The 25,000-nt window shown below is 50.6% G+C and overlaps 3 protein-coding genes across 3 annotated transcripts in view; all 3 read right to left on the reverse strand.

Moving 5' to 3' along the window:
- ik (IK cytokine) overlaps positions 1 to 3,360 on the reverse strand; it is a 12,575-nt gene extending 9,215 nt beyond the window's left edge. Inside the window, exons 1-9 of the mRNA XM_087847594.1 lie at positions 3,071 to 3,360; positions 2,503 to 2,569; positions 2,318 to 2,410; positions 2,181 to 2,240; positions 1,645 to 1,812; positions 1,070 to 1,184; positions 922 to 992; positions 381 to 427; positions 11 to 174 (exon numbers count right to left, since the gene is read on the reverse strand). Coding sequence (XP_087703720.1) covers positions 11 to 174; positions 381 to 427; positions 922 to 992; positions 1,070 to 1,184; positions 1,645 to 1,812; positions 2,181 to 2,240; positions 2,318 to 2,410; positions 2,503 to 2,569; positions 3,071 to 3,080 — 795 coding nt within the window. The 5' untranslated portion in view covers positions 3,081 to 3,360. The remainder of the gene's footprint in view (positions 1 to 10; positions 175 to 380; positions 428 to 921; positions 993 to 1,069; positions 1,185 to 1,644; positions 1,813 to 2,180; positions 2,241 to 2,317; positions 2,411 to 2,502; positions 2,570 to 3,070) is intronic.
- A 728-nt stretch (positions 3,361 to 4,088) lies between these two features.
- Positions 4,089 to 5,561, reverse strand: ndufa2 (NADH:ubiquinone oxidoreductase subunit A2). The gene is made up of 3 exons (XM_087847651.1): positions 5,402 to 5,561; positions 4,420 to 4,526; positions 4,089 to 4,348 (listed from the first exon to the last, which is right to left on the reverse strand). The coding sequence occupies exons 1-3, from the start codon at positions 5,503 to 5,505 to the stop codon at positions 4,257 to 4,259; spliced, it is 303 nt and encodes a 100-aa protein (XP_087703777.1). The 5' UTR covers positions 5,506 to 5,561; the 3' UTR covers positions 4,089 to 4,256.
- Positions 5,562 to 7,767: 2,206 nt separating this feature from the next.
- LOC102785186 (A disintegrin and metalloproteinase with thrombospondin motifs 2-like) overlaps positions 7,768 to 25,000 on the reverse strand; it is a 32,077-nt gene continuing 14,844 nt past the window's right edge. Inside the window, exons 6-25 of the mRNA XM_087847573.1 lie at positions 24,344 to 24,427; positions 23,933 to 24,086; positions 23,698 to 23,803; positions 21,678 to 21,821; positions 21,450 to 21,582; positions 19,708 to 19,821; positions 19,162 to 19,307; positions 18,996 to 19,085; positions 18,842 to 18,924; positions 16,174 to 16,307; positions 13,172 to 13,295; positions 12,576 to 12,656; positions 12,325 to 12,494; positions 12,088 to 12,247; positions 10,702 to 10,834; positions 10,418 to 10,628; positions 10,211 to 10,340; positions 10,050 to 10,124; positions 9,069 to 9,252; positions 7,768 to 8,839 (exon numbers count right to left, since the gene is read on the reverse strand). Coding sequence (XP_087703699.1) covers positions 8,128 to 8,839; positions 9,069 to 9,252; positions 10,050 to 10,124; positions 10,211 to 10,340; positions 10,418 to 10,628; positions 10,702 to 10,834; positions 12,088 to 12,247; positions 12,325 to 12,494; positions 12,576 to 12,656; positions 13,172 to 13,295; positions 16,174 to 16,307; positions 18,842 to 18,924; positions 18,996 to 19,085; positions 19,162 to 19,307; positions 19,708 to 19,821; positions 21,450 to 21,582; positions 21,678 to 21,821; positions 23,698 to 23,803; positions 23,933 to 24,086; positions 24,344 to 24,427 — 3,168 coding nt within the window. The 3' untranslated portion in view covers positions 7,768 to 8,127. The remainder of the gene's footprint in view (positions 8,840 to 9,068; positions 9,253 to 10,049; positions 10,125 to 10,210; positions 10,341 to 10,417; positions 10,629 to 10,701; positions 10,835 to 12,087; positions 12,248 to 12,324; positions 12,495 to 12,575; positions 12,657 to 13,171; positions 13,296 to 16,173; positions 16,308 to 18,841; positions 18,925 to 18,995; positions 19,086 to 19,161; positions 19,308 to 19,707; positions 19,822 to 21,449; positions 21,583 to 21,677; positions 21,822 to 23,697; positions 23,804 to 23,932; positions 24,087 to 24,343; positions 24,428 to 25,000) is intronic.

A 25,000-nucleotide genomic window follows, 5' to 3' on the forward strand; every position in this document is an offset into this window, starting at 1 on the left:
TCTCCCTCACCTCCATGCTGGGACAGTCCGCCTTGCTGCGGATCAGCGTGGTGGGGATGTCAGTGTCGGTGAACTCGTCGTCCAGGTCGACCACGTACGCCATCCTGCCGGGCAGGAAGAGCTCGTTCCTCTCGGCCACGCCGGACCTGAACACCACGCGGTAGATGTTCCTGCCTGAGCGAACATGGAGACACCGGGAACGCCGCGTTCAACATTCACGTTTACATGATTTCTCCAACCAAAATATTCACGTTGTTCTAAAAAGATTCCGTTTGATCCGGAGACGATCCTCCTTTATTCCTGAAAATTCGTGACTCACAACATTCACTGTTCCCTCACCTCCTCCCCCACATCCACACCCTCCAGAAAACACGACTCACCCAGACGAGTCTTAAACTCCATCTTCTCCTCGGGCTCCACGTCCTTCCTGACAGACAGGGGAGGGGTCAAAGGTCACACGGAGACAGGCAAGGGATCAAAGGTCACAGGGACAGACTGATTAGAGGTCAAAGGTCATATAGAGATAGATTGGGGTCAAAGTTCACACAGATGGGTGAGGGGGTCAAAGGCCACACAGAAGGGTGCGGAGGTCAAAGGTCACATAGACAATTAAAAAGGGGGGGGTCAAAGGTCAGACAGAAAGATGAGGGTCAAAGGTCACACAGAGACAGGCAAGGGATCAAAAGTCACAGGGACAGACAGATTAGAGGTCAAAGGTCACACAGATGGGTGAGGGGGTCAAAGGTCACACAGATGGGTGAGGGGGTCAAAGGCCACACAGAAAGATGAGGGTCAAAGGTCACACAGACCGATAGGTGCGGGAGTCAAAGGTCACACAGACAGACAGGTGAGGGGTCAAAGGTCACAGAGGCAGGTGAGGTTCTGATCACAGGGCTGCAGCTCTGCTCCGTGTTTCCTTACTTGGCTTCTTTCTGGACCTTCTCCATCATGTCTTCTTCTTCCTTCTCCTTGCTGGTGATCTCAGCTCTCACCTGTAACACACACACAGGTAAACAGCTGAGCAGGTAACACACCCGCACAGGTTATCCAGACGACCGCGACCTCTGACCTTCTGCAGCAGGGCGAAGTCCAGACCTTTCACCAAGTGAGTGTGCTCCATGTCACCTCCCAAGAACTTGGACTCCTGGATCAACTGACGCCGCTTCTCTGCTGCCGACTTATCGCTGAGACACACACAGACACACACACGCACGCACACACACACAGACACACGCGCACACACAGACACACACACAGACACACGCACACACACACACACACACAGACACGCACACACACACACACACACACAGACACACACACGCACGCACACACACAGACACACGCGCACACACAGACACACACACAGACACACGCACACACACACACACACACACGCACACACACACACACAGACACGCACACACACGCACACACAGACACGCACACACACAGACACGCACACACACACACACAGACACGCACACACACGCACACACAGACACGCACACACACAGACACACACGCACACACACACACACACACACACACACACACACACAGGTGAATGATCAGAGTTTAGTTAGAGTGATAATGACCCGTTCCTCTCGGCGCGGCCATGTTGGGGTCATCGATGGTACTCACGCCTCGGCGGTCGGCCCGACGGCTCGGTAGTTTGCCGTAGTGCTGATGAGCTCGGTCTCCTCGTAGTCCTTGTTGACGCCATCTCGCCGCTCTCTCGCTCGGTCTCGGTACTTCTCGGCGAGCTCGCGCTCACGCTCCATCTCCTGCTGACGCAGCTTCGCATAGTAACTGCAACCAAAACACAGCTGATCAATAATCAATAACGTGCATTTGAGGGTCAGAGCGGCGCCGTCTGAGACCCTGAGTGCTGTGACTGCTGTATGTGTCGACATATTTAACGCTCTCGTGCACATCACAGGGGAAAACGTCTGTCCAGGCTTTTTATCATTACTAATAAAAAACTCTTAAATGTTGTGAAAATTCCTTTCCTTCCAGAACATTCCCGTGTTTCCACAATCCCGTCATAATCCCGGCTAATGTTAACAGTCCTGTGATGCGCCCAGCTGCCATCTTTCACTCAGCGAGCTATCAGCTCTGTGGAGGCCAGGTGACCTTTGACCTGCAGTTTTCTGATGTAGCGTCCAATCAGCACCCACCTCTTCTTCTTTCTCCTCCTCGCTGCGGGGTCCTCATCCTCGTTGTAGTCCCTCGGCATTCTGGGAAATTAAAAACACAGACGTGTCAGCTGTGCTGCGAGTAAACACCCGTCTGCTCTCTCCGTGACATCACTCACTCATGATGTCTGGACTTGGAGGGTGGGGCCGAGGAGGGCGTTGCCCGCGGCGTCATCAGCAGCTTCCTGAAGTCATCGTTGGTCAGTTTGGACCTGAGGACAGATGGACACACACACATTAAAACAAAGAAATACACAGTAACACAGCAGCAGTGAGGAGTGTGATCAGTGTGTGTGTGACTCACTGAGCTGCCGCTCGGTGGTCGTCCATGTCGTGGCCCTCAGGAGCCAGAGGGTTGGAGTACGTCTCAGCTGAAAGACAGACAGATGTGAGAGCACAGGCAGACAGCAGGGGCGCCTCATGTAAAAGGACACAGCTGGGAGCTGCTCTGCTCCTTATATGTTCCCTGTTTTACACTTAAACAAATAACTGCAGAGTTCATGGAAACTCTTTGATTTCGACATAAACCGGCTTGGCCGATGTGTAGAGGGACTCCTTCCCTGTGCTACAGTTTAACTAACAACCTCTCAACAGACGGAGCAAGGCAGCTTTAAAGCGGCAGAAGTGTGAGCGGAGTCTGGTGTGGCGCAGTGAGAGAAGCTTGGCTAATAGCTGCTGTCAGAGGCTTTTTCAGTTCAACTGTTCGGTCCAGTTCAGCACTCATGCTCCCAAAGCCGTGTTTATTTCAATAATGTATCGAATAATTGCTGTTTTTATTGCATCTGTTTTTAAGTAAACAAACAGCTAACGGCTAACGGCTAACAGCCCGTAAAATGACTGTTAGCATGCTAACATGAGGAGCTAACGCTTACTTTCAGGCATCTCTGCGGGCAGCTGCTTCTCCTGCGGTCTGAATCCGGCACAGTCCGGTCACAGGGACAAACTGAGGCTCGGTGTTCGGGTTTCTCTGAGCTGCTGCGGGTCTCTTTGCTCCAGCCAAGCTCCGAGTTAGCTGTGAGCAGAGCTACGGTGCTGTGACGTCACGTCCGTTTTAGCGAACAGACACAGCACCACCTGCAGGAGGAGAGGAGACACCGCAGGACAGACAGCGGCGAACACCGCAAGATAAAAAAACACAACAAAATTGTACAAATCCGGTTAAAATGAGTTGAAAATAGGAAATAAAAAATAATAAAGTTATAATAAAATACAGTCTGTGTTTAAAGATCATGTTCATGTAGTTTAAATAAGGAGTTCTTTGATTTGATGGAGGAAAGGTTTGTTCTGCGTCACTGAGGTTTTTATTCACAGCTCACACACTGAAGCACCGCAGCTCTCCTGCCCGGTCACGTGTTGTTTCTCTGGCTCACAGCGCCCCCCGCAGGCCAGCAGAGCCACAGCTGAAGGCTCTCCAGGACCAGCTGGTGCTCGCTGCTGCGCCACCTTCAGGACTCACACAGCTTCACTCAACAAACTCCAGATAACCAGCAAAGTGTTTGTTTCACTGAGCCTGAACCATCTAAACCAGTCAGACCCACACAAACCCTCTAAATCCAGTAAAACCACATAAACCTGCCAAGAGGCAATGAAACCGAGTCTGTTCCCATTAAGAAACCTTAAAACCAGTTAAACTACGTGATCCTCCTAAAATATCAGTTAGTTTCCTGTACATTTATACACTCAGAGTAAAAATATCTGAAATCCAGTTAAATGCTCCCAGGAAACTCGTTTTAAACCCACTAAGAGCAAATTAAACTTCTTATTGCTAATTTCAACATAAACAGCCTGTGAAATAATCTGACTTTAACTCAGGAAAGACTTTGGATGTGTCAGTAAACTCCCAGTAAACCCACAGAAGCCCTCCCAGTGACCTCACAGTAAACAGAGACCTTCACATGTTCACTTTATTCACATCAGCACATTTACAGAAACAAAAACAGGCGAGTGAATGGACTGAACCACTGCGGGCTCAGACGGGGGTCAGGGCTTGGACTGAGCCACTGCGGGCTCAGACGGGGGTCAGGGCTTGGACTGAACCACTGCAGGCTCAGACGGGGGTCAGGGCTTGGACTGAGCCAGAGTCTGCAGAGCTTTGGCCACCTGATCAGCTGACATGTTCTCCACGGAGACGCTCGTCTCTTTCCCAAAATCTGAACAGAGACAGGGATCAATAACAGGTCAATACACAGGTGACATGATGCGGAGCGTGAGGGGGGCTCACCGTATCGGGCCCAGAGCCGGGCCTGGACTCCAGAACACTCCCGGATCAGGATGGGGAATTCCGGGTTGGACCTCTTCAGGGTCACGTAGTTCTGCTCCACAAACTCTCTGAAACACAGGGGGGAGGGGGGGAGGTCAGCTGACCTGTGACCTCACAGCAGGAGCCTCACCTGTCTGAGTTTCACCTGAACAACTCTGTTTATTAATCCCACAGGAAGTGATGTCGTCACAGAGACATAAACAGTGACAGCGTAGATGACACTAATCAACGTACGCCGCGGCGTCCGCTCATCAGACGTGTCCTCTGTGGGACGTTCAGTCAGACCCTGAACCTGCAGGTGAACTACAACAACAACATGGCCGCTGTTTATTCATCTGCTCGTCATTATTCTGTTACTAATGAACGGATTGATCCATAAATCAATACTCTGTCACGTGTCAGTGTTTCCCTCACATGACCAGATTACCAACAGTCTGCGTGCTCTTATTTTGAAGGGTCAGTCCCTGCTAATGGGCAGCGAGGAGATGAAGGAGCTCCTTAATCTGACCTCCAGCTCCTCGTCTCCTCCATAACCTGACTCCTGCTGCAGGTCAGCTCTCTCTCCTCAGCCAATCACAGCGTGACGATGATGATGATGAAATCTCCTTCATCTGTCTGTGGTCCTGTGGGGTCACACGGTCACAGTCATACTGTGATCATGGATCCCGAGTGGCCGGCTCAGGTGTGTGTCACTGCGCAGACTCAGAGGTCTCCACCATGAACAAACATCTGGAACATGAACTACATAAGACTCACAGCTGAACATCTGCAGGAGCCAGAGCTTCTGTCCAGATGTGAGTCAAACCTCTCACTGTCAACCCGAGTCCGCGACGCTGTTAGCCGCTAGCTGTTAGCCGCTAGCTGTTAGCTGTCCTTCGCTAAGGACCGCTCTGTAAAACCATCACCGGCTCTTCTCGCCTCAGCAGGCCGGCTCTGAGCTCACCTGGCCCCCTTACTGGCCGCGGAGGTCTGGCAGAGATGCAGGCGGATCTCTCGGAGGTTTTTACCCAAAGCGGAGCCCAGACTCCTCACCACGGCGGCCGCCATCTTAGCTTCCTGTCAAGGACGGAGGAGTGTCACTGCAGCCCTGAGTTTATCCTGACAGGAGCAACATTCAACCCCGAGTTTATCCTGACAGGAGCAACATTCAACCCCGAGTTTATCCTGACAGGAGCAACATTCAACCCCGAGTTTATCCTGACAGGAGCAACATTCAATCCCGAGTTTATCCTGACAGGAGCAACATTCAATCCCGAGTTTATCCTGACAGGCAGACACTATTTTGAGTGGTTTCTCTGGTTGTTTATTACAAACAGTTAGCTCTTAAATAAATTCACAAAGTATCTCAAATCATATGTCAAATAACTCAATTACACAAGATTTTGCTATTTTAATGATCCATAATGGTGAAAAACACCTTTAAGCACAGATATATTTTACTTTAAATGAACCTGAGCTGCTGTTTCACTGCAGATTAGACTGATATCCACACATCAGTCAGCAGGTGTGTGATGTTGCTCTGACCAGCAGGGGGCGCTGCCAGCTTCCCTCACAGGGAAACTCTCCCAGGTAGTGTCAGTGATTTCCAGTAAGACCAGTGGCTCCAGTGTTCCCCAGACCCCCTGTGAAGCACTCTGATCATCAATCAGTTATCAGCTACAAAGAGATCAGTTAGTCACGTCTTCATGTTAATATCAGAGATGATAGGATCAGCAGGAATCAGACAGGCGGTGAGCAGTTCCCTCTAATGTTTCATGTGTGTGAGCGAACACACAAACTCCTGAGCTTGGACACTGTGAGCAACATCACACGTGTGCACTGTGGTCACGCCAGCATCACATCCATCCAAGTTACACGGTTTATTAAAAGAATCAAATTACAGCATTTATGTTAGTTTAAGTGCTTTAGCCCACTTACAGTGAAAATGACAGACATCCTGTTCATGACCTGTGGAGTGTGTTAACACCAATTGAAGTGAAAATAACTTGAACTCCATTTTTGAAAACACTGACTTGTTTTGTGAGTCAGTGTGAAGCTCCGGCTGTGGTCTGGAGAGTCCTGCAACGCTTCGTCTGCAAAATATAGTAGACAAAGACGATGGTCGACATTTTACTGTGTTATAAGAATATGAGCAGACATATTTACACTTCACCCAGCCGGCCGTGGCACACCACAGTATCTGTTACTGGGTAGGTGAAGAGCTGGCAACACTACAAGTGATGTCAGCAGTGATGTCAGCAGTGATGTCAGCATTGATGTCAGCAGTGACATCAGCCGTCTCCCAGAGATGAAGAGGAGTCTGCTCCTCCACACTGAGATGACTGTCTGACGGAGGGTCGGATCAGGACAGGGTGGAGTTCCTGTCTGTGGTTGGGGATGCTCTGGTGGAGGTCTTCTCTCTGCAGAGCTGCCCAGTCTCAGCAGTCTGGGAACCACAGCTTCATGTTGGGGATAAACTGGTGAACAGTGGACGGACACGTGACTGCTCTGAGTGATTTTTACCTTCTGGTAGAAAGAGGAGGGATGTGTTTCTAACTCATTTTTTCTGTTTCTGTGTTTCTTCTGTTATATTTGGGTTTGTGGGCTGTTTGTGTCTGACATCTGTTCCCAGGCTGATGTTCTTCATCGTCCTGCAGATGAAATGACTCACGCTGCTCTGAGAACACATTTACTCACAGTTTAGTCTCGTTTGAGCCGCGAGCGGGTTTTTATGTTTTGATTGTTTTCTGGAGGAGACGGAGGAACAAACACAGAAAGTCGAACCATGTGTGACGTGTTTTCAAAGCAGTCAGCTTTTTCCACTGAGCGCTCCCAAACACGAAGCTATTCATCTGATCTGGATTCAGTTTGGTGTCCCACAGACTGCAGCTGGAGGAGCGTTTACCGGCAGAAAAATATCTGCGACAGCCTGAAGACACAAACAGATCTGATCCTGAAGCTGCACGCGTCCCACAGGACGATTTAACCAGCACCGACATCAGACAGCAGCTCAAACACTGAACGGTTAGACTCCTGCACACAAAGTCTATGGTGCACCTCTGTGAAGGTCAATGCTGAACCATATCTGCAGGTGCAGGAGCAACATCTGCTCCCACTCCAGCAGCACGGCTCCAGACTGACCTGACAACAGGCCACACCTTCACTGCAAGCATCTGCAGCCTCATGACACCAAAACACAAAACAGACGCTGAGATCAACACCAAGGAAACATCAGGTCTCAGCTCAGAGCGAACAGCATGAGACACTGTTAATCAATAACACTGATCAGTTTGTTCCTGTGCTCTCGGTTTCTATTAAAGGATTCACTGCTTTTATTTTGTTAACACAGGGCTGGGTTTTATTTTGACTTCACAAACAGAAATCATCAGTCGAGTTTCAGAGAAGACAAAAGCACGAAATGTTCCTGACACCAGAAAGCGTGAACGTGATCCAGATGTTCATGATTCAGAGGCACAGCAGCAGCTGGATGAGACTTTATTCAGAAACAGGATTATTGGTACAAACATGATGGTGAAACAGACCCGGGGCCTTCTGAGGGTCGAGTCCACGCCTCTCGTGGACGAAGGCCGCTCCGAGCACGGGTTGTTTCAGTCTGTTTCTCATTAGCGTTAGCAGGAAGTGCGACGTCGCACGTGTGGGGACGAGCAAATGGCCAGGGGAACTCTGCGCTCAGTGCTTCCTGTCACTCCGGCTCGCTCTGATGCGGCTTTGCCGTCGTTTCTCGTTCAGCAGCTGCTGGATGCGTTTGTTATGCGTTCGCTCGTGGACCTGAGGCATCCGCGGCACAAAGTAATTCTGCTGTCCTCGGCTAACGTCGCTGTCAAGTCCGACGATCTGGTACTGGACCTCGTCCACCGAGTTGTTCTCTTTCTTTGGTAGCGAGAGGAAGGACGATGAAGGTGGCGCCGGTTCAGCTTCGGTCAGGTTGACTTGACTTTGGAGGCTCCGCCCTCCTGAGGATGTGGTGTTGTCACCAGGATCAGGCGACGATGTGGTGGAGAACTCTGGGATGGCAAGAGTCCAAACCGGCGCCGGCGTTTGGTCAACCGTCTCCATGGTAACTGCAGCAGGGGGCATTGTGGGAGAATTCTTCCTGAACACGTGTGGAGCAGTTGGTGTGGTAACAGTTTTACTGTCAGCGGTGGTTGGAGTACCCGGAAGCTCCAGACCGGAGGAATCCTCGTAGGAAGCGTACTCGCTGTACTCATCATAATCCACGTAGACAAAGTCACTGGTGCTCCGTCCGGTTGGGGGCGGAGTTACAGTGAAGCTGCGCGTCGGGGTGGTGGTGACAATGTCACGAAAGACATCACTGATGGCATGGCCGCTGTCGGACCAGGTGGAGGTGAGCGCTGATGTCTCTGTGGTCAACCTCCAAGAACTAAAAAGACAAAAACAGAGTTCAGGTCTATGCCCCGCCCTCATCCCGCCCCTGCTTCCTGCTGTAAATGAACACTTCAGTGTAAAACAGCAGTTTCACGGTCAGCTCACTCCTGCTTTACACTTTTATTTGCAGCTTTGTCGATGTATCACACGTCTGTCTGACTGGTTTTCCCGTGTTTGGGACTCAACTATATCTTTCTAACATTCCTGTTGTTGTCATGTCTGACCTGCTGCTCTCCGTCGGTGTGATGGTGCCACTGAAGTTGCTGGAGACTCTGGATTTCGTGGCATTGTTGAAGTTATCCTCACTGCAGGACTTGCAGCACATCTGGCGGTATCCGATGATGGAGCAGTACCGACTCAGCGCCTCCATTCGACAGAACGCCGAGCGGTCGCCGCGGCACGGCTGCCCTACAGACAGAACAGTAGGACGGTGTGAATCCTGACACATAAGACCTCAGCTAGAAGTTTTACTTCAGTGGTTTGATGGGTTAGTGTGATCCTCAGAGATGTGACACAGCAGAAAGACACAAAGCAGAAACTGTGATAGACTATAAGCAAACAGGAGAAATGTATTCAAAAATGAGAGAAGGGGACTGAAAGTGCGAAAGAGCTTTGAAGTGGTGCAAAGGAAGGACTTGGACTGAACTGAATCTGTGAGTGTCCTGAGTGATGAGGGTTACTCATGGCTCACAATGGTGGGCAGGTAGTGTTTGTTAACAGCCTGACTGGTCCAGGTGAAGAAGCTGGTTGGGGCGATCGTGGCTCAAGAGTTGGGAGTTCGTCTTGTAATTGGAAGGTTGCTGGTTCGAGCCCCGGCTTGGACAGTCTCGGTCGTTGTGTCCTTGGGGAAGACACTTCACCCGTTGCCTACTGGTGGTGGTCAGAGGGGCCGGTGGCGCCAGTGTCCGGCAGCCTCGCCTCCGTCAGTGCGCCCCAGGGTGGCTGTGGCTACAATGTTGCTGCATCACCAGTGTGTGAATGGGTGGATGACTGGATGTGTAAAGCGCTTTGGGGTCCTTAGGGACGAGTAAAGCGCTTGGAGTCTGGAGGTGTGGGACCTGACTGACCTGAGACACCGACCACAGGGCAGCATTGATTCTCAGCAAACAACAGAAACCCTCAGACTCAGACCACAACGTTCAGGAAGCAAGAGAAGAAGACGAGGACATAAAGACAGACAGCAGACAGAGCAGGAGTCGCTTTACTTGAAGAGATCTTTGGAGCCGGGAAGCTGGGGTTGGACCTGGACAGCCACTGAATGATGGCGTTCTTCTGGTCACCTGCAGGGAGAGCAGCAGCACTATAATTCCCAGCATCTTTTTCCTCATTGCAACAAATGTACGGTACACGACTGGTCAGCGCCTACCACCGCAGGGCGGAGCCAGGCAGGTGCGTGTCGTGATTGGCCGAGGCTCGCTGCAGTTTCCGGCTGAACTCTCGGGATCGGAGCACGCGACCTGACGCTCCTGAGTCCCGTTCCCACATGAGACCGAACACTGCGCACACAGAGGGATCGATCAGGCTGATCAGGTATTGATCTGTGGACATGTGCAACTCCTGATAAACTTCATACCGGAGTCCAGGGCCCGGCTCTCCACACAGCGGGGCAGGGGAAGCGGTTACAGGGTTGTTTAGTCTCTGGTCGGTCATCGCCACAGAGCCTGCTATGCACAGAGCGCCGCTGCTGCCCCCTGGAGGAGTTCTGCAGGCAGTTCACCCAGCGACGCCGCCACCCAGTCTGACCGCAGGAGGAGCTGCAGTCCTCCCAGTCTCCGGTCACCCAGCTGAGGGGAAGACATGCATCAAAAGAAGAAAAAGGATTGGGTGACTGTGGGCGTGTCACGTGTAGCGTGTTACCGTGCCGGGCTGCAGGCCTCGGGGTTACAGCTGCGGCTGATGGCTCTCGGTTTGCTGATGTTGGAGCAAAACATCCTCTGAACCATTTTCCCATCAGCCTTCCTCCTGCAGCCGAACCTGGTGTACTGTTTTCCTGAAGACAAGGACACATGACAGTCAGTGGTGGTCCTAGCCTACCACCCCCCCCCCCCCCCCCAACCAAACACACACACACACACACACACACGCATAAAACATATTAAGGATTGTACATTAACATAAAACTGTTGTCGAAATTCACCAGAGAAACACACACATATGAGGAGAGAGAGAGTATGCATAGTATGCAAACAGCCACCAAACAGCCATCATAGTTCATCACACAATAAGAACAGGACAAATCAACAATGACTCATTAATATTAAAATCTGTAACATATTGTTTGGAGTTTAGTTTGTTACTGTTGCTATTTTTACCATTTCTTCTTGGAGCAGCTGTGACCCACATAATTTCCTTATAAAGTATTCTGACTCTGATTGGTTCAGGATGACCTGCCATCATCCAATCACACATCTGCTTACCTGCATCTGTTGCTCGTTTCTCCTCCTCTTCTTTTCTCTTTTTTCTAAACTGAGCACCTGATGACTTTGAACTTTTCTTGTCCATCTTGGTTTTAATTTTGTACTCCAGTATGAACACCCATCTCAACTCGAGGATCACCACAACATGACCTAACACACCTACACCTTAGTTCACAGATTCACTTTGTCTAAGGTTTATTTCTGAGATTTCACACAACCCAGGATTCAAATCATGAATACATGATGGGCTTGGCTTTACATCATTATGAATGAAATGTGCTCTATTTGGAAGAAGCCCCTCCCTTTCGACGGGTTGTGTGAGACTTTAAATCATCAAACTGTAAATTATAAATGTTAAATTGTTATTGATCCTTTACCCCGAGTCCTAACGTGTATATTTATTTTCTTACTCTTCTTATATTTATTGTTTGTTTACTTGCGCTGCTGTAACTGGAGCCTCGTCGTCTCGTCTCTCTATAAACTGGACTGTCTGTAGCGGAGATGACAATAAAGTTTACTTTGACTTCAGCACCGAGCAAATTATTATTATTATTAAGTCTGTATCATGATGTCTGGTGTTTTCGTGTTTGTTGTTTTGTTTTTATTTTGTTTTATTTTGCGAGTTGGTTATTAGACGCTGCTCCAGCCAGAGACTTCCCCGCCCTCTCCATCCTGCAGACGCACCTCGCAAACGGAGGTCCGACTTTGCACATGCGCGGTACGGATCAGGGAGTCCTGATCCGTACCGCGCATGTGCAAAGGTGTAGAAGATGGATGATGGAGTATCGAGGAGTTGCAGTTCTAATGTTTGGGGATTCTCAGGTACCTCCTCCACAGGGTTTGGAGCAGTGCGACCACTTCTTCAGGGCCCACTCGTAGAAGATGGCGTCCTCCTGCACCAAGTTGGACTCCAGCGAGGACCGCAGGCGATCCTGGATGATGTACTTATAGGACACCGTCACCTTTGAGTCGCCATGAGAACGGACCTGACGGGCAGGAGACAGCGTTGGTAGTTCTGGTTTGTGTTAGACACACTCTGGGCTTCACACACCGACGGACTTACCATGAGCACGACTCCATACTTCAGCGGCCCGGTGGTTTGGATAGACTCCTCCTCTTCCTCTTCAGTGTTCCTGTACTCCCAGGCCACGCCCTTTTCAATCACCGCTCTGGATTCTGGGAGCTCGTGTTCGTCATTGAGGAAGAGATGACCCGTGTCCTGGTTCTTCATGGCTGTAGCAGGAAACAGAAAGACAGGGTGTTTCAGGAAGACCAAAGAAAAATAGGAAATCCGTATGCGTTCTGGATTCTTACCCAGGATGTGAGGAGTCCCCTTGAACTCCTGGATCAGCAGGTGTCGAGCTCCTTTGGGGATCTCCAGGATCTTCAGGTAACCTGGAAACAATAATCATCCAATAATGAACCGTCCAATCAGGATCAGGATTCATGCAGCAGGAAACATCAGGAGGGTGTGAACAAACATCTGAACCACCAGCCTGGTCCAGATAAACTTCCAACCTACCTGCAGTTCCTCTGGTGTCCAGCAGAGGCAGCGGTGAGTCAGTCCTCATAGACTCCCATGTTAAAATAAACATGTTTACAGCCGGATACACGGACTGTTCTGTTCCACACGGATATTTAAACCTGTTTGTAGCTCACCTGTTTAAATTATTTTAAGGCTTAAAGTCTGCATTATTGTGGGCGTGGCCTCTTTGACTGACAGGTGGCTGCAGCTGCTAGTTGTCTGTAAGATTGACCTGAACCGGACCTCTGGACCAGCCTCTGGGCTGTTGGAGCCCTTTGGAGCATTTTTAATGACGTCATGTGACCAATAGCATGGCTGCTGTGACGTCACTGTACTGACAGAAGGCGGAGCTAAAGTGGAGGCTTAAAACCAGAACTCGGTTCACCTTGTTTCTTGGTGCTGCGGGTGAAGTTTCCTTTGACGATCTTACAGCTGGAGTTATCTCCTCCACACACTCCACATCGGTCCTCCTGCTTGTCTGAAGCAATCTGACCATCACAGCCAACGTGCTGCAGGAGACGAGGAGAGGAGGAGAGGAGATGAGGAGAGGAGACGAGGAGAGGAGGAGAGGAGGAGAGGAGATGAGGAGAAGAGATGAGGAGAGGAGGAGAGGAGGAGAGGAGATGAGGAGAAGAGATGAGGAGAAGAGGAGAGGAGGAGAGGAGGAGAGGAGAAGAGGAGAGGAGGAGAGGAGGAGGAGAAGAGGAGAGGAGGAGAGGAGGAGAGGAGACGAGGAGAAGAGATGAGGAGAAGAGGAGAAGAGGAGAGGAGAAGAGGAGAGGAGGAGAGGAGGAGAGGAGGAGAGGAGACGAGGAGAAGAGATGAGGAGAGGAGGAGAGGAGGAGAGGAGAGGAGAGGAGAAGAGATGAGGAGAGGAGGAGAGGAGGAGAGGAGGAGAGGAGAGGAGGAGAGGAGAAGAGATGAGGAGAGGAGGAGAGGAGGGGAGGAGATGAGGAGAGGAGGAGAGGAGGAGAGGAGAGGAGGAGAGGAGATGAGGAGAGGAGGAGAGGAGAGGAGGAGAGGAGATGAGGAAAGGAGGAGAGGAGGAGAGGAGAGGAGAAGAGGAGAGGAGGAGAGGAGGAGAGGAGGAGAGGAGAGGAGATGAGGAGAAGATGAGGAGAGGAGGAGAAGAGGAGAGGAGAGGAGAAGATGAGGAGAGGAGATGAGGAGGAGAGGAGGAGAGGAGAGAAGATGAGGAGATGAGTAGATGAGGAGATGAGGAGAGGAGATGAGGAGATGAGGAGAGGAGAGGAGGAGAGGAGGAGAGGAGAAGAGAAGAGGAGATGAGGAGAGGAGAGGAGGAGAGGAGGAGAGGAGGAGAGGAGATGAGGAGAAGAGATGAGGAGAGGAGATGAGGAGAAGAGATGAGGAGAAGAGGAGAGGAAGAGAGGAGAGGAGAGGAGAAGAGATGAGAAGAGGAGAGGAGAGGAGGAGAGGAGGAGAGGAGGAGGAGAAGAGGAGAGGAGGAGAGGAGAGGAGGAGATGAGGAGAGGAGATGAGGAGAGGAGGAGAGGAGGAGAGGAGAGGAGACGAGGAGATGAGGAGAGGAGATGAGGAGAGGAGGAGAGGAGGAGAGGAGGAGAGGAGAGGAGGAGAGGAGATGAGGAGAGGAGGAGAGGAGGAGAGGAGGAGGAGAAGAGGAGAGGAGGAGAGGAGAGGAGGAGGAGAAGAGGAGAGGAGGAGAGGAGACGAGGAGATGAGGAGAGGAGATGAGGAGAGGAGGAGAGGAGGAGAGGAGAGGAGACGAGGAGATGAGGAGAGGAGATGAGGAGAGGAGGAGAGGAGGAGAGGAGGAGAGGAGAGGAGGAGAGGAGGAGAGGAGAGGAGGAGAGGAGAGGAGGAGAGGAGGAGAGGAGGAGGAGAAGAGGAGAGGAGGAGAGGAGAGGAGGAGAGGAGGAGAGGAGGAGGAGAAGAGGAGAGGAGGAGAGGAGACGAGGAGATGAGGAGAGGAGATGAGGAGAGGAGGAGAGGAGGAGAGGAGGAGAGGAGAGGAGACGAGGAGATGAGGAGAGGAGATGAGGAGAGGAGATGAGGAGAGGAGGAGAGGAGGAGAGGAGAGGAGGAGAGGAGGAGAGGAGGAGGAGGAGAAGAGGAGAGGAGGAGAGGAGAGGAGGAGAGGAGGAGGAGAAGAGGAGAGGAGGAGAGGAGACGAGGAGATGAGGAGAGGAGATGAGGAGAGGAGGAGAGGAGGAGAGGAGGAGAGGAGAGGAGACGAGGAGATGAGGAGAGGAGAGGAGGAGAGGAGGAGAGGAGAGGAGGAGAGGAGAGGAGGAGAGGAGATGAGGAGAGGAGGAGAGGAGGAGAGGAGGAGGAGAAGAGGAGAGGAGAGGAGGAGAAGAGATGAGGAGAAGAGATGAGGAGAAGAGATGAGGAGAAGAGGAGAGGAGGAGAGGAGAGGAGAGGAGAAGAGATGAGAAGAGGAGAGGAGAGGAGGAGAGGAGGAGGAGAAGAGGAGAGGAGGAGAGGAGGAGAGGAGAGGAGGAGAAGAGATGAGGAGAGGAGGAGAGGAGGAGAGGAGATGAGGAGAAGAGATGAGGAGAAGAGGAGAGGAGGAGAGGAGAGGAGAGGAGAGGAGAAGAGATGAGGAGAAGAGGAGAGGAGAGGAGGAGAGGAGAGGAGGAGATGAGGAGAGGAGGAGGAGGAGGAGAGGAGGAGAGGAGAGGAGGAGAGGAGGACAGGAGAGGAGGAGAGGAGGAGAGGAGAGGAGAGGAGGAGAGGAGATGAGGAGAGGAGGACAGGAGAGGAGGAGAGGAGAGAGAGAGGAGGAGAGGAGAGGAGGAGAGGAGAGGAGGAGAGGAGGAGAGGAGGAGAGGAGACGAGGAGAAGAGAGGAGGAGAGGAGGAGAGGAGAGGAGGAGAGGAGAGGAGGAGAGGAGGAGAGGAGGAGAGGAGAGGAGGAGAGGAGAGGAGGAGAGGAGGAGAGGAGACGAGGAGAAGAGATGAGAAGAGGAGAGGAGGAGAGGAGAGGAGGAGATGAGGAGAGGAGATGAGGAGAGGAGGAGAGGAGAGGAGGAGAGGAGAGGAGGAGATGAGGAGAGGAGGAGGAGGAGGAGAGGAGGAGAAGAGGAGAGGAGAGGAGATGAGGAGAGGAGAGGAGATGAGGAGGAGAGGAGGAGAGGAGGAGAGGAGAGGAGGAGATGAGGAGAGGAGATGAGGAGAGGAGGAGAGGAGGAGAGGAGAGGAGGAGAGGAGAGGAGGAGAGGAGGAGAGGAGGAGAGGAGAGGAGGAGAGGAGGACAGGAGAGGAGGAGAGGAGAGGAGGAGAGGAGAGGAGGAGAGGAGGAGAGGAGGAATAAGTCAGGACCACATTAAAGTTCACTGAAACAGTAAAACGTGACACAGTTCTTCAGTCAGAGGTCAACACACAGAAACTGAGACACAATAAAGACCTCACACTCTCCTCGGACGCAGACACTGTAGACGTCGTCATAGGAACATGGCGTCCCATCATGCACCATTCTTTTCATTGACACTGCGGCCGCCGTCTCCTTCGACTGACAGTACAGACGGCAGCGCTCGTCAGCTGTGACACACAAACAAGTCAGTGCAGGAGCTTCAGATCATTCTGGAAACATCTGCTAACATCTGCTAACATCTGCTAACATCTGCTAACGTTTGCTAACATCTGCTAACATCTGCTAACATCTGCTAACATCTGCTAACGTCTGCTAACGTCTGCTAACATCTGCTAACATCTGCTAACGTCTGCTAACGTCTGCTAACATCTGCTAACGTCTGCTAACGTCTGCTAACGTCTGCTAACATCTGCTAACGTCTGCTAACGTCTGCTAACATCTGCTAACATCTGCTAACATCTGCTAACATCTGCTAACATCTGCTAACGTCTGCTAACGTCTGCTAACGTCTGCTAACGTCTGCTAACATCTGCTAACGTCTGCTAACGTCTGCTAACATCTGCTCAACACTAAAGAGTTAAAGGAGGAGAGTTTTCCTCCAGCAGCAGATTCCTCACTGATGACTTTTACATGTGCACACACACACACACACACACACTCGTTTCTATGTCTCTGTGAGGACCCTCAGTTACATAACGTGTTTCCGAGACTATAAATCTGAAGCTGGAAACCTCGTCTGAATCTCCAAACAGGCCTTTAAAGGTTTGTCCTGCAGCGTCCTCACAGAGCACAAATCTGTCCACCAACGTCCTCTGAAACAGAAACGTCCTCACTGTAGACCAGCGGTCCCCAACCCCCGCACCTCGGACCGGTACCGGGCCGTGAGTCGTTTGGCACCGGGCCGCGAGAGTTGAAGCTCAGGTGTGAAATGTATAGTTTTCAGGGTTTTTATCGGTTTTCAGCGTTATTTTGTTATTGTTTCTATCGCTAACTCTGTTTTCCTGGGTCTTTTCACGTGTGTTATGAATAAATCTTCTTTTTTACCGGTACTAGTTTCATTTTGTTGTGTTTATCCGCGACACCTTAAAGGCCGGTCCATGAAAATACTGTCGGGCATAAACCGGTCCGTGGCGCAAAAAAGGTTGGAGACCGCTGCTGTAGTGGAGAGAGGAACCGTCCTGCTGCTCTGTGTGGACAGGAGCCAGAAGAGCTGTGTGTGTGTGAGTCTGTGTGTGTGTGTGTGTCTTTATCTGTGTGTGTGTGTTTGTGTTTATCTGTGTGTGGGTGTGTGTTTGTGTGTGAGTGTGTGTGTGTGTCTTTATCTGTGTGTGTGTGTTTGTGTCTTTATCTGTGTGTGTGCGTGTGTGAGTGTGTGTGTGTGTCTTTATCTGTGTGTGTGTGTTTGTGTTTATCTGTGTGTGGGTGTGTGTTTGTGTGTGAGTGTGTGTGTGTGTCTTTATCTGTGTGTGTGTGTTTGTGTCTTTATCTGTGTGTGTGTGTGTGTGAGTGTGTGTGTGTGTCTTTATCTGTGTGTGTGTGTTTGTGTCTTTATCTGTGTGTGTGTGTTTGTGTCTTTATCTGTGTGTGTGTTTGTGTGTGTGTGTGTGTGTTTATCTGTGTGTGTGTGTTTATCTGTGTGTGTGTGTTTGTGTCTTTATCTGTGTGTGTGTGTTTGTGTCTTTATCTGTGTGTGTGTTTGTGTGTGTGTGTGTGTGTTTATCTGTGTGTGTGTGTTTATCTGTGTGTGTGTGTGAGTGTGTGTGATTGTGTTTGTGTCTTTATCTGTAAATGGTAAATGGACTGGTTCTTATAAAGCGCTTTTCTACTCTGTCCGAGCACTCAAAGCGCTTTATATTTTATATATATTGTGTTTGTGTCTTCATCTGTGTGTGAGTGTGTGTGTTTGTGTGTTTGTGTGTTTGTGTTTGTGTCTTTATCTGTGTGTGAGTGTGTGTGTTTGTGTGTTTGTGTGTTTGTGTTTGTGTCTTTATCTGTGTGTGAGTGTGTGAGTGTGTGTGTGTTTGTGTGTTTGTGTTTGTGTCTTTATCTGTGTGTGTGTGTGTGTGTGTTTGTGTTTGTGTCTTTATCTGTGTGTGTTTGTGTGTGTGTGTGTGTGTGTGTTTGTGTGTGTGTGTTTGTGTCTTTATCTGTGTGTGTTTGTGTGTGTGTGTGTGTGTGTGTGTGTGTGTGTGTATGTTTGTGTCTTTATCTGTGTGTGTTTGTGTGTGTGTGTTTGTGTCTTTATCTGTGTGTGTTTGAGTGTGTGTGTGTGTGTGTGTGTGTGTGTGTATGTTTGTGTCTTTATCTGTGTGTGTTTGTGTGTGTGTGTTTGTGTCTTTATCTGTGTGTGTTTGTGTGTGTGTGTGTGTGTGTGTTTGTGTGTGTGTGTTTGTGTGTGTATGTTTGTGTCTTTATCTGTGTGTGTGTGTGTGTTTGTGTGTGTGTGTTTGTGTGTGTGTGTTTGTGTCTTTATCTGTGTGTGTGTGTGTGTTTGTGTGTGTGTGTTTGTGTGTGTGTGTTTGTGTCTTTATCTGTGTGTGAGTGTGTGAGTGTGTGAGTGTGTGTGTGTGTGTGTTTGTGTGTGTGTGTGTTTGTGTCTTTATCTGTGTGTGTGTGTGTGTGTTTGTGTCTTTATCTGTGTGTGAGTGTGTGTGTGTGTGAGTGTGTGTGTGTTTGTGTGTGTGTTTGTGTGTGCGCTCACGGTCAGGGTGTTGGTACGGCAGCCAGTGGTGTTTCCGTCCCTCGTGTTCAAAAACAGGGTTCCAGACTTTGCACTGATCCTCCCTGAAACAATCAGAACATCACAGCTGACCTGTGTGAGGAAGGGGGAGGGGCCTGCAGGCAACAGCACTCACCTGAAGTCGGTCAGTGGGGGGCAGTTCTCTTGGCTGCACAGCTGGAACTCGTAGGTGTTTCCGAAGCAGGTGCGCCCCCCGTTGGCTGGACTGAGAACAGCGACGGGTTAGTCTTTCTGATTGGTGCACCTGACATGTGACATCACATAACTGACAGCTCACTCACATTGGGTTGTCACAATGTCTGGTCCGAAACCTGACCCCGCCCCCACATGTCCGGGAGCAGCTGCCATATGGACTCCACGACCCCCAGCCGCCATCTTGTCTCAGAAGGTTAGGGGTCAGCTTCATGCAGTAACCTCTGAAACAATGCTGCAACAGGAAGTTAGCATTAGCGTAAAGACAGGAAGTACAGGAAGCTGTAGGCCTTCTCCTGCAGCTTTAACCAAACCAGCCGTACCTGTTCAGTCTGTCTCTACCTGCCCTGTCATGAACTTTGACCTCTAACTGAGGCCCGTCTTTGATGGAGCCGTTTGGGACGTGCACTGTGAATAATGTTCTTCACTGCAGAATAGGAAATGATCTTATTCAGGTTCCCAGGCTGATGGGAGGCAGCAGCTGCTTCTCTGAGATCACTGGGATGTTTTTCCTCTTTAGCGTTGTGCTAACACCTGAACACTGCAGACCTGCAAACTGTGTTTGAACAGCAACACCTGGCTGCTACTTACCTCTTCATGTCCTATAGAAGCAGTAAGACTAGATCTGTCCTCACCTTCCCCGGCCCACACTTGGTCCCGTCGAGGGGCGGGCCTTTCTTGGTCTTACAGTAGAACGGGTTGTTGTAGTCGCTGCACCACAGCTGTTTGCAGGGGTCAGTGTTCGTGTACTGCAGACACATGATAAGAAGGTCATTGGCTGCTGATGTCAGAGGAAGCATGAACGTCATCACTGCTTCAGCCTTCAGAAACACGTCAGTCTGTTCCACATCAGAACACATTCAATCTGATTTCCTGAACATCAGGTCACATGACCATCTGGGAATCCATTGGCTATCAGCTACTCTGAGGATGAGCGCCAGTATCTCAGAGCTTCCACAGGAAGCGCCTGGGCCCAGACTTCCTGTTTATGAAAGCAGACAGTTTAAAAAAAGATAAAAGTGAATAAAATAAACTTGTGGTCAGACAATGGCGTTTTGTTTGGGGTACTTCCTGTTTATCGCCTGCACCACAGAACCAGATATGTCATGTGTGGAGGTTATTACCGTGATAAAGAGAGGAAACTGACACATTCTCAGACAGCGCGTGATGGCGAGGGAAAGATAAACCCTCGTGTTGGCACCCTGCTGAGATTTCTCAGAACAGGAAATGTGGCGAATGCGGCGGCGTGAAGAAACAACCAGCAGGTAAACATCAGCTCGGGGCAGCCTTCAATGAAGCAGGACTGTAAAGTTTTCTATGAGATGTCCAGATGTGAGCTGAGGCCAGCAGCAACATCTGCTGAGGATGTTAGCTAGGAGGTGACGTTACCGTGGAAACCGCTCTGGAGAGTGTTTAAAAGAAGCCGTCGGATCAGCTGAAGACTCGAGATTTCCATCAGGACGCTGCAGTGAAGCAGCTTCCTTCAGCTCAGCTCTGATTGTTTTCCTGCTGGATCACATTTCCTCTCAGGATTTAAAACAGATTTTCCTCCAGCCCCTGTTTCCTCTGGCTGCTCCAGTTTGTTTTCCTCTCAGAACACAAACGTTTAAATCACTTCATCAAAGCCGGCCTCAGTTTCTCTTTTGGCTCGTGAGGAGCAAACTCTTTCATTAACGACTGTTAAACAGTTTTCTCTGCGCTTACACTGACAACTTTGTTTTTTCTGCTTCAGAAACAGCTTTCTGATGAGGAGCTTCCTCCTGACAACAACAGCCATCAATCACCTCCTGAGGTCTAATGTTCAGCGGGAACCTTTGGGTCCTAGCTTCCATCTGTAAGTACCACCCAGCTGAACACTGCTGCAAACCCAACAGTAACTGCTGATGGCAGCAGCCTCGGCCAGCAGAGCAGTGGGACCCAGCGTCAGCTCCAGTACAAGCCCCGCCTTCCTCCACGCTGATGCTCGTGGTAAAAAATGAAAACAGTCGGTTATGAAACCTGCTGAAGCGTGGGCGGGTTCTCACATGGGACCGAGGTAGAACATGTCCCACAACATGTGGAAAACGTGAAAGAGTGCAGATCCCAGCCGGATCGAAGTCTGTTCCCCACGACCCAAACCCCCCAAACCCCCACAGCCACGGCTCAGAGCTGATTTAAAGAGACCTGCACAATATCAGGACGACGTTTTCAGTGTTGGACCCGACTGTCACACTGTTCAATCAAAATTAAGTTAAAAACCTTCTAAATGAAAGTTATTGGAAAGATTAAGTATTTTTCCTGTACCTGGTGTTTATGTGGGTTTTATATTGTTTCTCTCTTTTCTCTGTTTTCACATCATTTTATGAAGTTAATATTTAGCACAGACAGATGGACGTACTGCGGTACAGAGACTGTATCCTGGTCCAAAGTCGAAGCGGCACTGTTGGTCCATGGAGTACTGGAAGCCCGGCAGCTGAGGCTGAGCCGGCCAGTTGTGGTTGAACGGGTCGTCACGGAGACAGTCGTACGTGCTGCAGGCGCACAAACCGAGCTCAGAGCATCAGGTTAAGACTATTTCTGCTTTGTACATCAGCAACACAGACGTAGTAGTATTCACAGTACTCACTGCAGGTACTTGTGCAGCTCCCTCCAGCTGCACCTCGACCAGTGGTAACGGTGGAAGGTGGCCTGGACCTGCGGAGACATGATGCTGCCCAAAGGCACGTCGTCACCGCAGTCATTCGCCTCGCCATCGTGTTGCATACCCAATCTGCATGGACGGAGAGAGACAGAGACTGAAGACAAACAGCAGGACGCTCACTGCAGTCAGTAACTGCCACAAAGGCGTCTCTCCACACAGACGCCTGAGCACGGCGTGTGTTTCTGAAAACACAACACGGTGAACACGGGAACTGTCTCTGGTTTCCAGAAATGAGAACGTGCGTCACGTTCGTGCGTCACGTTCGTGCGTCACGTTCGTGCGTCACGTTCGTGCGTCACGTTCGTGCATGTTTGTGCGTCACGTTCGTGCGTCACGTTTGTGCGTCACGTTCGTGCATGTTCATGCATGTTCGTGCATGTTCCTGCATCACGTTCGTGCGTCACGTTTGTGCATGTTTGTGCGTCACGTTCGTGCATGTTCGTGCATGTTCGTGCGTCACGTTCGTGCGTCACGTTCGTGCGTCACGTTCGTGCGTCACGTTCGTGCATGTTTGTGCGTCACGTTTGTGCATGTTTGTGCGTCACGTTCGTGCGTCACGTTCGTGCGTCACGTTCGTGCGTCACGTTCGTGCATGTTTGTGCGTCACTTTCGTGCATGTTCCTGCATCGAGTTCGTGCATGTTCGTGCGTCACGTTCGTGCGTCACGTTCGTGCGTCACGTTCGTGCGTCACGTTCGTGCATGTTTGTGCGTCACTTTCGTGCATGTTCCTGCATCGAGTTCGTGCATGTTCGTGCGTCACGTTTGTGCGTCACGTTCGTGCGTCACGTTCGCGCGTCACGTTCGCGCGTCACGTTCGCGCGTCACGTTCGCGCGTCATGTTCGTGCGTCACGTTCGTGCATGTTTGTGCGTCACGTTCGTGCGTCACGTTCGTGCATGTTCGTGCGTCACGTTCGTGCATGTTTGTGCGTCACGTTCGTGCGTCACGTTCGTGCATGTTCATGCATGTTCGTGCATGTTCCTGCATCACGTTCGTGCGTCACGTTTGTGCATGTTTGTGCGTCACGTTCGTGCATGTTCGTGCATGTTCGTGCGTCACGTTCGTGCGTCACGTTCGTGCGTCACGTTCGTGCGTCACGTTCGTGCATGTTTGTGCGTCACTTTCGTGCATGTTCCTGCATCGAGTTCGTGCATGTTCGTGCGTCACGTTTGTGCGTCACGTTCGTGCGTCACGTTCGCGCGTCACGTTCGTGCGTCACGTTCGTGCGTCACGTTCGCGCGTCATGTTCGTGCGTCACGTTCGTGCATGTTTGTGCGTCACGTTCGTGCGTCACGTTCGTGCATGTTCCTGCATCACGTTCGTGCATGTTCGTGCGTCACGTTCGCGCGTCACGTTCGTGCGTCACGTTCGCGCGTCACGTTCGTGCGTCACGTTCGTGCATGTTTGTGCGTCACGTTCGTGCGTCACGTTCGTGCATGTTTGTGCGTCACTTTCGTGCGTCACGTTCGTGCGTCACGTTCGTGCGTCACGTTCGTGCGTCACGTTCGTGCGTCACGTTCGCGCGTCACGTTCGCGCGTCACGTTCGTGCGTCACGTTTGTGCATGTTTGTGCGTCACGTTCGTGCGTCACGTTCGTGCGTCACGTTCGTGCGTCACGTTCGTGCGTCACGTTCGTGCGTCACGTTCGTGCATGTTCGTGCGTCACGTTCCTGCGTCACGTTCGTGCGTCACGTTCGTGCGTCACGTTCGTGCATGTTCGTGCGTCACGTTCCTGCGTCACGTTCGCGCGTCACGTTCGCGCGTCACGTTTGTGCGTCACGTTCGTGCGTCACGTTCGTGCATGTTCCTGCATCACGTTCGTGCATGTTTGTGCGTCACGTTCGTGCGTCACGTCCCTGCGTCACGTCCGTGCGTCGCGTCTGCGCGTCACATCCGCGCGTCACGTTCGTGCGGCGTGTTTATCCTTAATGTTTTTGTGACTCACAGATGTCCTGTTTCGTGTGCAGCTACAAACGCCGAAGAAAATCCGTCCTCCATGACGAGAACACAGCTTCGATGCAGCTGGCATATGCCCGTAACTGGAGCGTAACCTGCAGACACACATGACAGGGTCAGAGGTCAAGGGTCATTTGCCATCTGGTACCATTGTTAATTCTACACCTGGCAATCAGTGTGGTCGGTTTTTGTAGTATCCTGCTTGGCGTGCTGTGGGGTATTACCCCGCATGCCGGTGGGGCCGAACTCCTGCCTGGTCAGGTAGATGGTGTGGTCGTGCTGCTCAGCGAGACTCTGCTCTCTGTGCTGGAGATACGACCATCCACAAACGTTCTCCAAACTCTTCTGAGGATTCCCCACAGAGATCAGCTCCTGGGACTGATGAAACAGGACGGTGCTTGTTATTATTCCCACACATGCACCTCCTAACAGACAGGTAACCTCTCAAAGAAGAAGAACACTGAACTGATTCAGACGGCCTCAGGCCTGAATTTAAAAGACTCACAAAGTAGCTCTTATTTATGATTTCCTCCCTGAAGACATCTTAAACCAACACGTTTTTCCTGATCAACTGGAACCTTCATACGAAGGGCTCTGACCCGGTAGGTTAAGGAGTAGGACTCAGAGTTCGGTACCTTGGTTGGTGACAGCAGGGCGATTCTGACCAGGACAACGTTGATGTTGGCACCCAGTGAGTGGTCTCGATAGACTTCATTAACCTGGAGCAGACAAACATAGCTTTAAAGGAATCCTTACTGTGGCGGAGGCTTTCCTGATTTATGGTACAGTCACCATTTAAACTGGTGAGAGAGCAGAGAAGCACGGTTCACCATCGGCATGAATCAGAGCCCCCTCCTGAATCCAAGCGTGACTTTACTCTCAGCACTGAGCTTTACATTCAGGTAAACTCAGCATTTATGCACTGCTGCTGTGTAATCCGACTCTAAAGACACCATTAAACAGCTAATTATTGCTTAGCTTAGCTAACAGTCATGTTAGCTAGCTGTTCAGTTAGCTGAACATATGTCTAAGCTCTTACCTCAAACTTTTGACTGTAGACATTTCAGCTGTTTACAGTATGCCTACTATGAGTTACCAGGCAGACTTTCAGCTGATCATTTCTCACATTTTTAACTAGCTACAACTATAACCCACGTTTCATGAGACATTCAGTAATCTCTCACTCCTCCCTTTGATAAATGACCGGTCCTTTAATCATTCCTTTTAGCTCTTTCACCAAAATTAACCTGATAAAATAATCTTGATTCTTTAAATAAAATGTATTTTCTGTT

This window comes from Neolamprologus brichardi, chromosome 10 (genome assembly GCF_056152115.1).
Source record: "Neolamprologus brichardi isolate AB-2024 chromosome 10, ASM5615211v1, whole genome shotgun sequence".
NCBI lineage: Eukaryota > Metazoa > Chordata > Actinopteri > Cichliformes > Cichlidae > Neolamprologus > Neolamprologus brichardi.